At 37.8% G+C, this 13,835-nt stretch overlaps 1 protein-coding gene across 1 annotated transcript in view; it reads right to left on the bottom strand.

Moving 5' to 3' along the window:
• Positions 1 to 13,835, bottom strand: part of COL12A1 (collagen type XII alpha 1 chain) — a 99,997-nt gene that overhangs the window by 66,987 nt on the left and 19,175 nt on the right. Inside the window, exons 12-13 of the mRNA XM_059467303.1 lie at positions 11,969 to 12,241; positions 10,782 to 11,054 (exon numbers count right to left, since the gene is read on the bottom strand). Coding sequence (XP_059323286.1) covers positions 10,782 to 11,054; positions 11,969 to 12,241 — 546 coding nt within the window. The remainder of the gene's footprint in view (positions 1 to 10,781; positions 11,055 to 11,968; positions 12,242 to 13,835) is intronic.

Raw genomic sequence — 13,835 nt, 5'->3', positions numbered from 1 at the left:
ACCAACTACGAGGCCTGCACAGCACCATCCCCAGGAGTCACATCATGTTCCTGAGAGAATTGTCCACACACTTCTCAAACTCTGTCAGGCTGGTGCTGTGACCACTGCCCTGGGAAGCCTGTTCCAGGGCCCAACCACCCTCTAGATGAAGAACCTTTTTCTAATATCCAACCTAAAAGTCCCCTAACACAGCTTCAGGCCATTCTTTTGGTCCTGTCACTGGTCACCACAGAAAAGAGATCAGTGTCTGCTCCTGTCTTCCCTCTCATATTCAACTTTCCATCAAAAAGGACTCCCAGGTCCCTTTCCCTGGCACTGCTTTCCAGCATCTCATTCCCTGCTCTGTCTGTACATCCAGGGTTGCCCATCCCAGGTGCAGAATCCAGCACTTGCCCTTATTGAACTCCATACGCTTGATGATTGCCCAGGCCTCTAATAAGAGTACTTTCTCTGACAACTTTATTTGGTGATTTATTAGTACTAGTATATTCCAGAGCCCCACTTACCAGATCAGCTATTTCATTTTATGTTCACAACTAATTTGCATGTGTTTACATAATCCCACACTTACTGTAGAAAACATTCTCCATCTTTCCATTCATAAGACCTTTACCTCTTTCCTCCCTGTAGTTTGTTTCAGCCAAAGGGAACAAAGGAAGCAGCTTATTAGTCTGTGAAATCCAGTGTCAGATGGATATGTGAGTCTCACCTAACACACCAGAGTAGTTCCTCTGCTTAAAAATTCAGCTCATTGGTCTAAAGTGGTGCAGTGAAAGGAGTGCCTCTGCTTAATCTTCAATGTACATTTATAACATATGTTCAATTTTTCTTGTTGCAATGACTTGCTTTTGATAGCTAGAAAGGAGCATTGACTGGTGGATTTAGTGCAACAGCCTCATCATAGAAAAATCTGCAAAAGGGCTCTATGAAACCAGATCCACATAGACAGAGAAGTACTCAGTTCTTTGGTGTGTATTCTCTGTGGGATTTCTCACTGTACAGGACATTCCTGAGTGGCTCCTGCTTAGCAAGAGGACTTAAACACTTGGGGTGGCCTCATGGCATCACAGTTAAGTTTTACCCTCACTGATAAAAGTATGTCCTTATACTAATCCATAGCAGCCACAGGAGCAGAATCAAAATTCTTTGAACACAGAGGAATTCAATACTTATCCACTTTCCACTACTTAGACTCATTGCAAGAACAGACCTCACTACATTCAGAAGTCTGAAGCAGTTTCAGGCTGAGCAGCAAATTGCTCAAAGTCATAGTCTGAGTTTTCACTTTTCATATTCATTTGTCTTTTACTTCCACCACAATCTGCAACATTTCCAAACACAATCCCAGTGGAGCAGAAAATATTATCTGTAGAAAGTTTGGTTTTGGAAACATCTCCTTGCTGGTGCAGCTTCATTAAAAGTGAGATAACTAATCCCACTTGACTTAATGATGAATAGAAATTAATGTCAACCTATCAGAGATTCACCAGCTACACAGAATGCAGAATCAGAGAGTACCACAGCAATCACAAAGATGACTCTCAAGTACACCTAACAGAACACGCGTTGTCGGGGGGTTTCTGATTTTAATTCAGTCTTAGGGACATTCCATCATGTTTTTCTGGAGACAGTTCTTTTTCTGTCCTAACTCTGCATCAGTTCTTAAAATTGTACCCTTCAAACTGATTTTTCTAGCCGTGTAATATAAATTACCACAATTTATGGCATCTTCTCTTCAAAGAAAGGTTAAGATACAGAGGGTTTGGTAAAGTTCAGTTAACATTTCCCAACAGCGATTGCATATACTGAAAAAGTTATAGTGAAAAGGGCCAATTCAGCTCATGCTTCATGAAGTCTCACCAAATTCAGTGACTGCATTAAATGAAAGCCAGGGCAGAATCTTAGCTCCAAATAACAATTTTCCTGGAAGCCTGAAAAAAAGATTTGCCTTCAAAAGTAAATTACAGCAATTTTTCTGTCTGCTCTTAAGCTCCTACTCTCAAATCTTGGCTTTTTCATACAATAAAAAAAAATATTAAGGCAATCCAAATAGAAAAAATATGGAAAACTTAACTTGATAGAATGCACAGATGTCTCACAATAAAAACCTTTCTTTCCATATTTTAATGTAATATAAATATACAAGTCACTTTATTTTGGCTACTTTAAAACATGGCTCTGCCACAACATGATTTCAGTATTCAAGTATCTGCTACCACAGCACAATTTTTTGCAAGTCTACTCTTGGATACTACAGCTAATGATATATGTTGGAAATACTGCAAAAATAACTTCTTATTTAAAACCCTTATTGATTAAGTCATTATTGAGGTCATTAAATAACAGAGGAAAATAATTTGTTTGGAATGGATTATAATGAACAGCAGTTACTGTAATATGTTGGTTCTGAAATAAATATTCTTTGGAACTAAATGTCTTTTTTATAAGTCAAGGTAAAAGAGGGAAAAGGAACTGGGATTTCTACCAAACCACTAGAACTAAATGGAAAATTTTTACTTCAAATAGTTGGAAACTGCTGACAAGACAACTTACCTACTAAGGGAAATTGGACATTTTATATGTTACACTGCAACTGAGAACATTTCTTCAACATAACACGCTAACTTGATTTGCACCTCACGTGTGAGGTGGAAGTTCACTCACAGCTTTTTTTCTGCTTCACTTGATCTCCCACGGTGGTTTATTTTTAATTTATTATTAGGAGAACACCTATGTTTAAGATGAACTCAAACTGTAAGTCTTAAACTGTTTGGATTCCATGAAATATTATCAAAGCTGCTACACTCAGAGTCAAGAAACACGTTTATCCTCCACAGTAACAATGGTATCATGTGGCCACTAACAAACATACAATAAGACCTATGAAATATTCTTCTCTTGTATTAAAACTAAATACCTGGGTAGCTTGCTTATATGTCAGGTACATGACACACACAGAAGCTACAACTGTAACACCTGAATACTTATTTTTATTCTTTGATCAATGTGTTTAGAAATGTTTGTTGAATATCCACTTGAATATCTTGCCTGCTTGTTTAAACAGGATGATTAAGGAGCATGGAGAGACAATGCACATCATAAGAAAGAAAAGTGCTGGCTGGCTAGCAAAGGATTCCTACTTTTTCTTGATTGGAAATGGAGGCTAATGTATGTTCATCACTTCATACAGCCCCCAAGACATCAGCAAACAAGGATTTTTTTATCTCAGAGCACTTTACCTACAGTCCCCTGTACAACTTTACCATCACTTAGAGCAGACACACTTTGAAAAATTCACTTGGTAACCTTCAGTCAGGTGCTTTTATACTCTGTTCTGTACTTCTGAAATGTCCACTTTCCATATTAAGTTTTTCCACTGTAGTGTGCCAGAGACACAATAAAGCAGTTTCCCTCTGTCCACTTGGCTCACTTCCCGTGGCTCTCCAGCAATCACTGTTGTTATTGAACACAAGACTGAATCAGCTAAAATTAAAATGTTGACATTCATAAAAATCAAATGTCCTTATTCAAATGGCCTTTCCCCTCAGAGACATTTACACAACTCCAGCTGATCTCAGTGGGATTTTTACATGCAATTTGGGCCCAAATTTTAAACAGCTTTCTGTGTGTGTTTTTTTAAAACCGGGTTTCAAAATCAATCTGCAGTGGTGAATTTTGTGCAGAGCTATGTTTCATTTCAGTTAAACATAGGATTTCTGTAAGCTAGCATCCTAAAATGTCAGAATCAACTAAATAAGCCTTCGCTTGTAGAGGCATAGACCAAAATGTTCTGGCCTGAGTCCTGCCTTGTTTACAATGGGCAAAAGTCAGGAGTATCCCATTGTGTCAGCAGGCTAGATTGCCACAGCCAAGGATCCAAGTGCATGCATCAGATAAGATGACAGCAGATAATCCTCTAGATAGTAGATAGCAGATGATACTCCAATGGTCAAACTCTCCTCAGCACTGGGGGAGGCTACCACTTGGGTGGGCTGATATCCCTCTCTCCAAGACATAAAGTGGTTAGCAACCAGCCTTCAGGCAAGTAGAGGGGATGTGGCCATGGTGCAGGGGAAAGCCAAAGACTTACTACACACTCACATAACCCCATTAAAGCAGATTTCTTCTCTTCTGCAGAAAGGCAAAAAGGCCAACCAGGAGAGTTCTAACCGAAAACAATGGTTAGAGGACCTTCAGCCAGGGCACTCCCAAGTCCCTGATGTAGGATAATGCCAACAGGTGTTCACATTCAGTCTCTTTAATATTCTATCTGTCTTTTCCAAAAGTTATTCAGTTAACACTGTGAAGAAATATCTTCTTATTATTCACTCAATCTTCCCCCACTGGGTTTTTTTTCTGATACATACTTTGTTTCCTAGAAAAAACTAAGATAATTTTCCTCAGATTGTCAAGTCTGTTTCAAAGGTCACTCAAAAATCTTGGAATGTACAATTTTAAAAATGCATGATACAGCATTAAACCTCCTGAAGACACTGGGTCCTTGTTTCTGTCAGGGCGGAAGCAGCACTACGCTGTCTGACCATTACGTAAAGTGCCTGTGATAGGCTAAAAATCTCATTGTAAGAAAATGTCACTTGAATTTGTACTATTCTGTCTGTAGGAGGCCATTCATTTCTAAAGCATTCTTATGTTACTACAGAAACAGCAAAATAGAATCATTTATGTAGCAAAGAACTGCTACTCATTTTCTGACCAAAAATGAGCCTTCCTCCAAAATCCCAAAACCTAAACTATAAGAAATATATACAACAGAAAATCACTTCAAACTGAAAATGATCTAGTTATGACAACTTTTTTTCATATCTTGTTTTGGTACGGCCTAATTCTCACAACACAAATAGCTACTCCTCAAACAGTATGGAAGATTTGGGCCCTGCATCACTGAAACAAAGATTCTCTTTCCAAAGCAGAAGACACAATGACATAATTATCTCTCAAATTTATTTATACTGTCCTGAATATAATACAATATGCCTGGTTTTGCTTATTCCAAAAAGGACAAAGATAAGAAAGAAAACAGGCTGACACCTCTGCTAATGCAGACCAGCAACCTCACATATGCCAAAGAACTTTCTTCTTTTTTACCAACAGCATGTCTAGCCTAGGATCTGCACTGATATAAGTGGAAATACTTGGAAATTTCTCAGTGCAAGAAAGCTGGAAACCTGATTACCGAGTATTTTTCTGGAGGAAAAAAATGAACCAGCCTTTTTTCTAAATTTCTCTGAAATTTGTATTTAAAAGTGTAATGACTTCCCTGATTACAGTCAGTGGCTCAAATATTGTTAAAACTTTTTTGCAAACCATATAGCTGCCAGCAAAAGGACATATAAAACAGATCTTCAGCTTTCAAGCTTTTCAGACATTTATTAGGATTAAGCATTTCTGTATTGATTGCTTAATCTAGCAATGAATTTTTTAGTCTTTAAAACAACGGCAATTTATGAAAGTTAATCTGCTTAGCAGCTAATGTACAGTATGTTCTTTTCATCTGACAGCATGCATTTGGGCAGAAAATCAAATTCTTGCCAGACCTAAAACCACTTCTCTTATTAAAAAACAGATTAGAAAAACAGTAGCTCTCACAAACTGCCTGCTGTCTGCTGCATTTAGACTCACTGCCTTCACCGTGTTTCTCATTGTGTTTTATTTCTGGCGTATGAGGACTTGGGTAAAGATCATACGATCCCAAGCAATATTGAAAGCCAAATGGTTTATTTGGAGTGTTTGGAGATAAGAGAATGACTTTTCCCTAAGACGTTCCATGACTGTTTCTTGCTTGTACTTCAATCTATATTACATAACATCAATATAACCATCAGTTGCAAATTTGTTTAGTTCCCCCAGCTGTCACAAGCCCTGTTCCATCCCAAGGCCAATGTCAGCCTTCACTGATTTAACTTACTTTAGCAGTTTCAACAACTTTGTGTGAGCTGAGGGGAATCATATCCAAAAAAGTACATCTGAGGAAAATTTTTCCATGGCACCTTTATAGAACTGCTCCAACCAAAGCTGCCCAGTGATGGATTGCCATGCACTTTTGGAAGTGAGAGAATAAAAGTGGAGAGTTTTCTACAGCACATATTTTGCACATGCAGTTATGTTTAAAGCAGTATGAAATATAAAGCTCCAGAATTTTCACCTCTGAATGGTACTTCATAACTGTAGACAAAATCAGCCAATGACTGAAAGAAGTCATACAAAAGATGAGAACACTATAAGTTTCCTAAAATCTGGATTTCTGAAGAAGGAAAGTATACTCCTTCAACAAAGGAGCAAATACATTGTTTCCCTTTTCCTGCTCCAAAAACACACACACACAAAAAAAGAAATAAATCCATTCTCTCTGAATAACAATTACCTAGTAATGGAACAGCACTCAGAAATGAGTAATTTTCTGATTACTCATTTGCTAAGCTCTCCACACAGTGTTGTCTGTGAACAGTTCATAAAATGCTGATCCTCTGGCATGTATTTATCTTTGGGCTGGACCGGAGAGCTATGCAAACCGTTTATAAAAGAGATTATCTACAGTAACTTGGGGGAATATTTGCCCTCTCTGTTTTATGCAGAGAAGCAATAAGGGCAAGCATATGCTTAGCAAAAGGAAAAACACAAGGAGAAACTGAGATTACCCACATGGTAAATTATATCAAGCACACAGAATGGTTTCTAGGTTTCTGTGGATTGATTTTCCCATGAATCCTGAAACAAACAAGCGACTTCAAAACACTGCAAAACTACTATGCAGAGCAAAGCAGAGGAATAGGGGGCAAATTGTAACTGCTCCAAAATATTTTGGAGATAACAAACATAACTGAAGGGCCTTCAATGAATTCCTGGGCAGACATGTCCATGCAGATCAGGTTAGAGCAGCCTAAAAATTTCTGGTTTTTTCCTCTCTGCTGAAGGATACTCTTGTCTGAGAGTAACTGCCCATGTGGGTTCTACTACTAGATGCAGAACAAAATAAATCATTACTGAAAGCAGGAAGAATGCTTGCCTACATCCTTAATCACAGGAGACCATTTAGTGATTCAGTAAAATTCCATAAACATCTGAGAGTTTGGATTTTTCATTTCCTGCCTCTTGATTATAAGAGAGTTGGAGAAGGTACTGTATCCAACTCTTCTTTTCTCACTTTTCTATTAGTGCTGAAATGTTCTCTACACTCAAACTCACTCCTCTTAGGCTACATATCAATTCCATGAGCTAGCAACCATCCCAGTTTGAAAAGCAATCTCAAGCCTAGCTCCTGATACGATGAGCAACTATGGCACCACTGACTGAATAGGTTTGGTGAGAATTCATATGGTGAAGACATCAAGTAAGCCCCATAGGGATTCCTGATACAGAAAAATACTTAAGTGCTCAGTCTTTCTGGGTTGTTGGCAATGAAAAACACACACCACACTATTTTGTTTCTCAGACACCATGGCTCATGGAAAAACTAACTAAAATACTAAACACTTTTTTATGCTTCCTTTCACAGCTTTTTTGTCATTACTGTTGATAAGTTTATTTCTCCAGAAGTTAAGACCTGTCCTATTTCCAGCCTCAGTCAGACAAGTTATTTCAGCTACTCATTAGTGAAGTATTCACTTCACTGACCTATGTAACTTTTCATCCTGGTCCAACCATATTTACTTTAGCTTCCCAGCCAGCATAACATCTCTTTTCATGTAAACTTCTATAATAAGATTTGAAATTTCAATGTTGCCTTTCAGTTCCAAAATTGCAATTCTTTATTCATAATTGTCTGGGTTTCTTTAAAGGTTTTGTTATTTTATCCTTCACTGTGGTAAGACAGGGCCATATAGTGAAATACTGTCTTATATGCTGCAAAAAATATTCTGAAAACCTTTCATACTGTTAGTCACAGTCTTTTAAAATATCTACAACTGTGTTCAAAGAGTTCTGGCCTAATTCAAGTACTTTTATTGCCCCATGAAACTGCAGATATGCTGATTACTGAAATACATGGTAGATATTTCATGAGGAAATATAATGAATTAGGTCTTTGCTTCATGCAAAAAGAAATTTGTATTCTGTTGTTTCCCTTTGATCACCCAGTAAGGATTGGCATCTACACAGTGCTTTTACTGATGTTTTATCTAACCAAGAAAATTTAAGAGACGGTTTTCATATGAAGAGTAATGTTTTCTGAAGAGCACCCTGATAGGATTTTCAAATCCTTCTGAATCTTCAAAGAATTTATACTTGAGTTATAGAGCTATACATGTCAAAGTGGTAAATAATTTTTAATTTGGTGTCCTCCCAGTTGAAGAACTGGATAAGAAGTCATTCAGTTGAGTGATAGGATGTTCTTTGCTCGTATTTATCCCAAAAAAAAAATTGTCACTGAATTTTTAATGTAATGTTTCAATTCAGTTGCTTAGAGCAAAATTTCGTACAGAAATGCTTCTGTGACCTTTCAAGTCCAACACCCATTTTAAACTTCCTCTGGTTTCATACAAGCCTATTCCTAAGATAGAGGCAAATATTCTTTTAAATTATTTGTCTCTTTAACCAATGTTGAGAATGTTTTTCTTCTTATTAACAATTTAGCAAAGCAGAAAGTCCAAATAAGAATCAGAGCCCTCGAGGAAGACACAAAGCAGGGAGCACTGAAAGGACAAGACAGTCTCTGTACCTGAGACTGAATTCTGTTTTTCTGATGATTTTGGCTTTTGGATTCTACTGTATTTCATTCACTGCTCTCTCTAGGATGTGTTTTAACTGAAGCTCTAGGCAGTGCCCTAAAAGATTTTTCTTTTGCTCAAGTTTTATGACAGGATAAAATGCTAAGCTTACTTTATGAATTTGAAACACACTTGATGTCTCCACAACTCCATGTTAATAAAAGAGCTCTCCTAAGTTTACTGCAAACATACTCAATGAAAATGTTTCCACCAAATGTAAACAGCTAACTTGGTCAAACCTTTACTAAAATTTGAGGTATGTTCCTAAGAAGTGAACCACTCAGTCTGTTTAACAGTGAGACAGAGGCTTCTCCTGATTTGCAAAGGAAGACTGAGGCTACACACTGATAGCACAGAGGAGAAAGCAGGGCTATCAGCTTCCTCTGTCTACTTGGGACTCTGTTTTTGTTCTGAGGGTAAAATTTGTATTCCTGGGTGGCTCATGTTCAGTGGAAAGAATAAAGGAGACTCTTACCTAATAAATTCTGCAGTATTGTGAACCTGCTGGGGTGTGGAGGTAAATTCAAACTCTCCCACACAGCACAAAAGCTACATTTTCACCCTCCCTCTTCCCTCCTAAAAATGTTAGACGAGGAAGTGGCAGCACCACTACCAACAGGGAAGTTCATTATGTCCTGATCATCTCTAGCTTTTCTGGAGGCTATGGGCAGAATATTGATACCTGATCTCATTTACTTGGATCTCAGCAATGTTCTGGGCAGGAGACAGGCTCTTTTCTCCTACAAAAGGACTTTTTTGGACCCTGCATTTGTAGTGAAAGCAAGGGAGTTAGGAAACTTTCAGCATGAACAGCAAGGTGCTTGATTCTCTGACAGCTGCATCCACCAGAGTAAGTGGGTCTCAGGCAGTGGGACAGGCAGGCAGTTGGTGTCTAGATCTGCCACTTACTCCTTGTATAGTCAGTGGACAGAGAAATGCTCTTTGAAGGAAAAATGAGATCTCAGATGGACTATCTGCCTACTGGAAGTATTTGCCTTTCTTCATCAATCACAGAAGAATCCTAGGGAGCCCATTCTGTAAACAGCAGTGCTCAAGTGCCTACATTTTATTAGGAAGAATTCAGCACATTGGTGAATCATTGAAACTGATTTTTAAAATTGTTTTATTTTACATTTTCCTATTTAAAGTACATTTCCTGCATGTTTTTGTAATCTATGTCATGAATAAAAAGTTGAACTGGTAGAGAAACTGAGAATCGAGTATATTCCTACTGTAACTTGACTAGCATCAAGAGACAAGCCTTAATTCCACATAATTCGTCCATAAGATGTTTTCAAGTGTAGTGCCTACACAGCTGCAGTGCCAGATTTCAGCAGAGCATCCCTGGCCAGCACAGAGCAGAGTCACACTTCCTTTCAAGGCCTACAAGGAAGCTTTCCCTATCCTCTGACAATCTACAGATCACATTGAGAATGCTCACACAGAATTAGTCTGGGAAATTATCTGCTCAATGTCAGAGAAAGAACAGCCTTTCCTCCTTATAAGAAAGCCTTTGGGTCTGACTTATGATTTTGCCAGCATTCTGTTTATGGTTAGCTTCAGGTTCTTTGTTAAAAGCAGGATTTGACTCTGTATGCCTAAAACTATGTGTTGTTTCTCTGATGCAAAAATGGTCCCCGAACATGTTTCAAACTCAGTACTGTAGAAATGTTGCAAATTTTCATATGGATGAGATATTTTAACCCCATTAATTAATCCCGTTACATTAAGAAGAATATGCCACTAAAACAGCTCGGAAGATAGGTTATAAGACAAAATATTTAATGAAGGCTGGTGTGGAAGCACAGTCAGTTGTGGTTGGTGCTTCTTGCAATAGCTTTTTCAAGAGACACAGAGTCTCCTCCACAACTAGTGATTTAACCCACTTTTTTCTTCTAGAGACAGAAGATTTGGAAAGTCCATGTAAAGTAAGAGAATGTCTATGTCTATTTTTCATTTAGATATTTACTTCTACAAAAAACTTGGGAAGACACTTTAAGACACCATAAACATTGGTCTGATAATGAATAAATAATAACAGAAACAATAAATAATTACCTTCAAGTGTTTCTCCCTCTCCAGAAAGGGCATCTCCGGCTCCAGAGGCATACAAGGCAGACACAGTCAGTGCATACCTAGTGGCTTGGTCCAAGCCTTTCAGCACCTTAGAGGTGGTGTCACCTTTCACAGTCACTTCCTTAGTTTCACCTCCTGCCACTGGAGTGTATGTTATAAAGTACTGCTGCACTTTGCCAGGAGCAGCACCCCAAGACAGCTTCATTGTTGATGTTGTAGCATCAGAAACTCTCAAATTCCTTGGATTTCCTCGGACTGCACATGTTAAAAGATGTTGACAAAAAGTTGAAGCAAGCTTAATTTCTTGGTTTATCTTTAGTTTAACACTACATAGGATTTTATGCTAAAAAAATATTCTCTAATAGGCTGGACCAACCCTGCTACGGTGTACCTTTACTGTAATCAGGACTGTACATTCCCATCCCCACCCTCCTGAGGCAAAAATGCACAACAAGGTCCATTTTTTTTTTTCCTGTTAAAGCAGGCTCAATCCTGGAGCACTTATACATACTAGCACCTCTAGATACGCTCAGATTCAACAAAGATCCATGTTGAAGTCACTGTATTCAGAATCAAGTCGAAGATGACAAATGAAATATGAAATTAACACATTTTGCTTTCCTAAAGAGGTCTTTTTGATGATGACTTTCATGGATCAGTGAAACTTCAACAATGATCAGGACAGTCATACTTTTGGTATTCTCTAGATTTTGTTTAATAAGGCATGATACGTGTTAAAGGATCATGCATTTACACATTCATTAAATCTACAGTGATAACTTGAGAAAATTAAATGTTCCATTAATTTCTTGCTAAACACTCAGCACAAAGTGCAAACAGAGTCTGAATTTATATCAGGTATATAATTTATATCATTGACAATATAAAGAATCATGGGGACAACTAATTAAACATACAAGTAGATTCTTCACCCAAGTTACCTTGCCATATCAGGTTCAAGATACTATATTTTAAAGTGAAATACTACAATTTTGATAAATTCTATTGTCTTACGTTACCTCTCAGCTAGGCTTGAGCAATGTTATAACTCTCTGTTTATCTAGGATAATATATATGGACTATATGGTTTATTCTCCTTTCAGTATGAATATGTCAACATGCAGCGAGTTTTTCTCATGCTTACTATCTTCACACCATTGATCATGTACCTTCATCAGTTTTTGCATATCCATTCAATGAATTCCCAGGCCCAGACTGATACTCAGGAACAACAGACACTTCATATCTTGTATCTTGGATCAAATTCTGCAGAGTAGTTGACCTATCATTTGCTGATACAGTCACTTGCCTCCTTTCTCCTCCAGTAAGTGGTCTATAAACAAGCCTGTACCTCAGAACATTTCCTGGAGCTGGAGTCCAGCCAACTACAAAGCTATCAGTAGTTTCATCTGTAATCCTTAAGTTTCGAGGAGCACCTTTAACTGCAAAAAATATACACATGTAAGTTGTAAATATTTGCCTTTAATGAAGAAGTATCTGAAGCAAAAACCACGTCAATCATTCTGTTAGCTCATCCAGGTTACCAAAACTGCTTCTATTGCCTACCCATTGCTTTAGGTACACACACCTTTTGTGATTTCTGAAAATTTAGGATCATAGTTACATTCAGCAGTGGAACAAAGTTGTCTCCAAAAGTACATTCATCCCAGTTTATACAACTGCTTCTGAAGCTTAAGATAGTCTGACTGTGTTTAGTGGTAAGAGTAGAACTGAACTGTGTCAGGGACATTTGGTCATAGTGAGGAAACTTCTTAACACAACAAATTATAAAAGTTTCCTTGCTGCATCCATTTGCTTCTGCACCCATTTCATTGGCAGTTGTCAGATACACCTGACTACACACCCAGCTATCCTGTTTGCAAGAACAAACAAGGAACAAAGAGCAAAAAAACCCCACCAAACCAATTCTATTTCTCTGAATTTCAAACAAAAAAATATATTCATTGAAGTACAAGTTGCATCTAATGTTTAAAAAAGGTTTCTTCATTTAGTCTCTAATTCAAAGAAATGGCTTGTTATCTTAGAAAGTAACGGAAAAAAAAAACTGTGGTGAATCCTTTAACCTAGCCTGCTCCTTGACAAAAGACACAGCAGTTCATATGAGCTCAGTGGGCACAGCAAAAAAGACTTGACTCTTCCAACAGAAATTAAGATCCACTGTACTGCACGCTGCCTAGCAGAACATAACATTGTCACTTAGGGAAAAAAAGTCCTGGATTTTTGTTGTTTGCTATCTATACTCCATAAGTATTGTTCTTCAAAGGTAAGAGCAGAGTAATTAATAATCCAAGTTTTAAAAAAGAAACTTGTTTTCTATTAATCCGAAACACAATACTCAACCTCAAATCCTTTAAAAGCCTGAAACCAAAGTTAATTGCCAAGAAAGCCATCTGGCTCAACCTGTTAGCTAGATCTGCATGGAGAGCTGCTGATGTTTACGTGGCTGTAGAAGAACTCTGTCTTCTGAGATGTGCTGGGACATCACCAGATCCCAATGTTAATAATATTTAAGGTAGTATCAGTTACAAATGGGAAGGCAGATTATTTTTATTAAATCTTTTCCTTCTCCTGTTCCTTATGCACACAAGATACACGTTCTATCAGCCAAGAGTTGTCTGTTTTCCTAAGGGAAAATTATGTGTGGCCAAAATACTCTGACTGGTACAGTCATGGAAATGTGCACGCTGACAGTGAAACCTGTATCTTCCAAACTTAACATCCAAACTAAGCAATTTTATATGTGTTTATTTCTATCAGTCTGAAGAGGAAAGAGCAATTCACAAATCTTCAAGCTGTTTCTTTTGCTCCCTTGGAACCATTTATGTCACCAAAGGTCACAAACGACAGCATGGAATAATGAAAAAGAGCAGATCAATATTTTTAAAAGCATGATTTAGAGTAGACTGCGTGTTCAACTACTGGAATAGCAAATCACATCTACTGTCATGCTGCTCTTTTCAATCAGGAGAAATGCATCATGGCAACTCTAACAAGGAAAAGTAAAGCTACCATGCT

Source organism: Ammospiza nelsoni, chromosome 3, assembly GCF_027579445.1.
Source record: "Ammospiza nelsoni isolate bAmmNel1 chromosome 3, bAmmNel1.pri, whole genome shotgun sequence".
NCBI lineage: Eukaryota > Metazoa > Chordata > Aves > Passeriformes > Passerellidae > Ammospiza > Ammospiza nelsoni.
The sequence above is the reverse complement of the archived record's forward strand: the minus strand, read 5'-3'. Positions and strand labels throughout refer to the sequence as shown.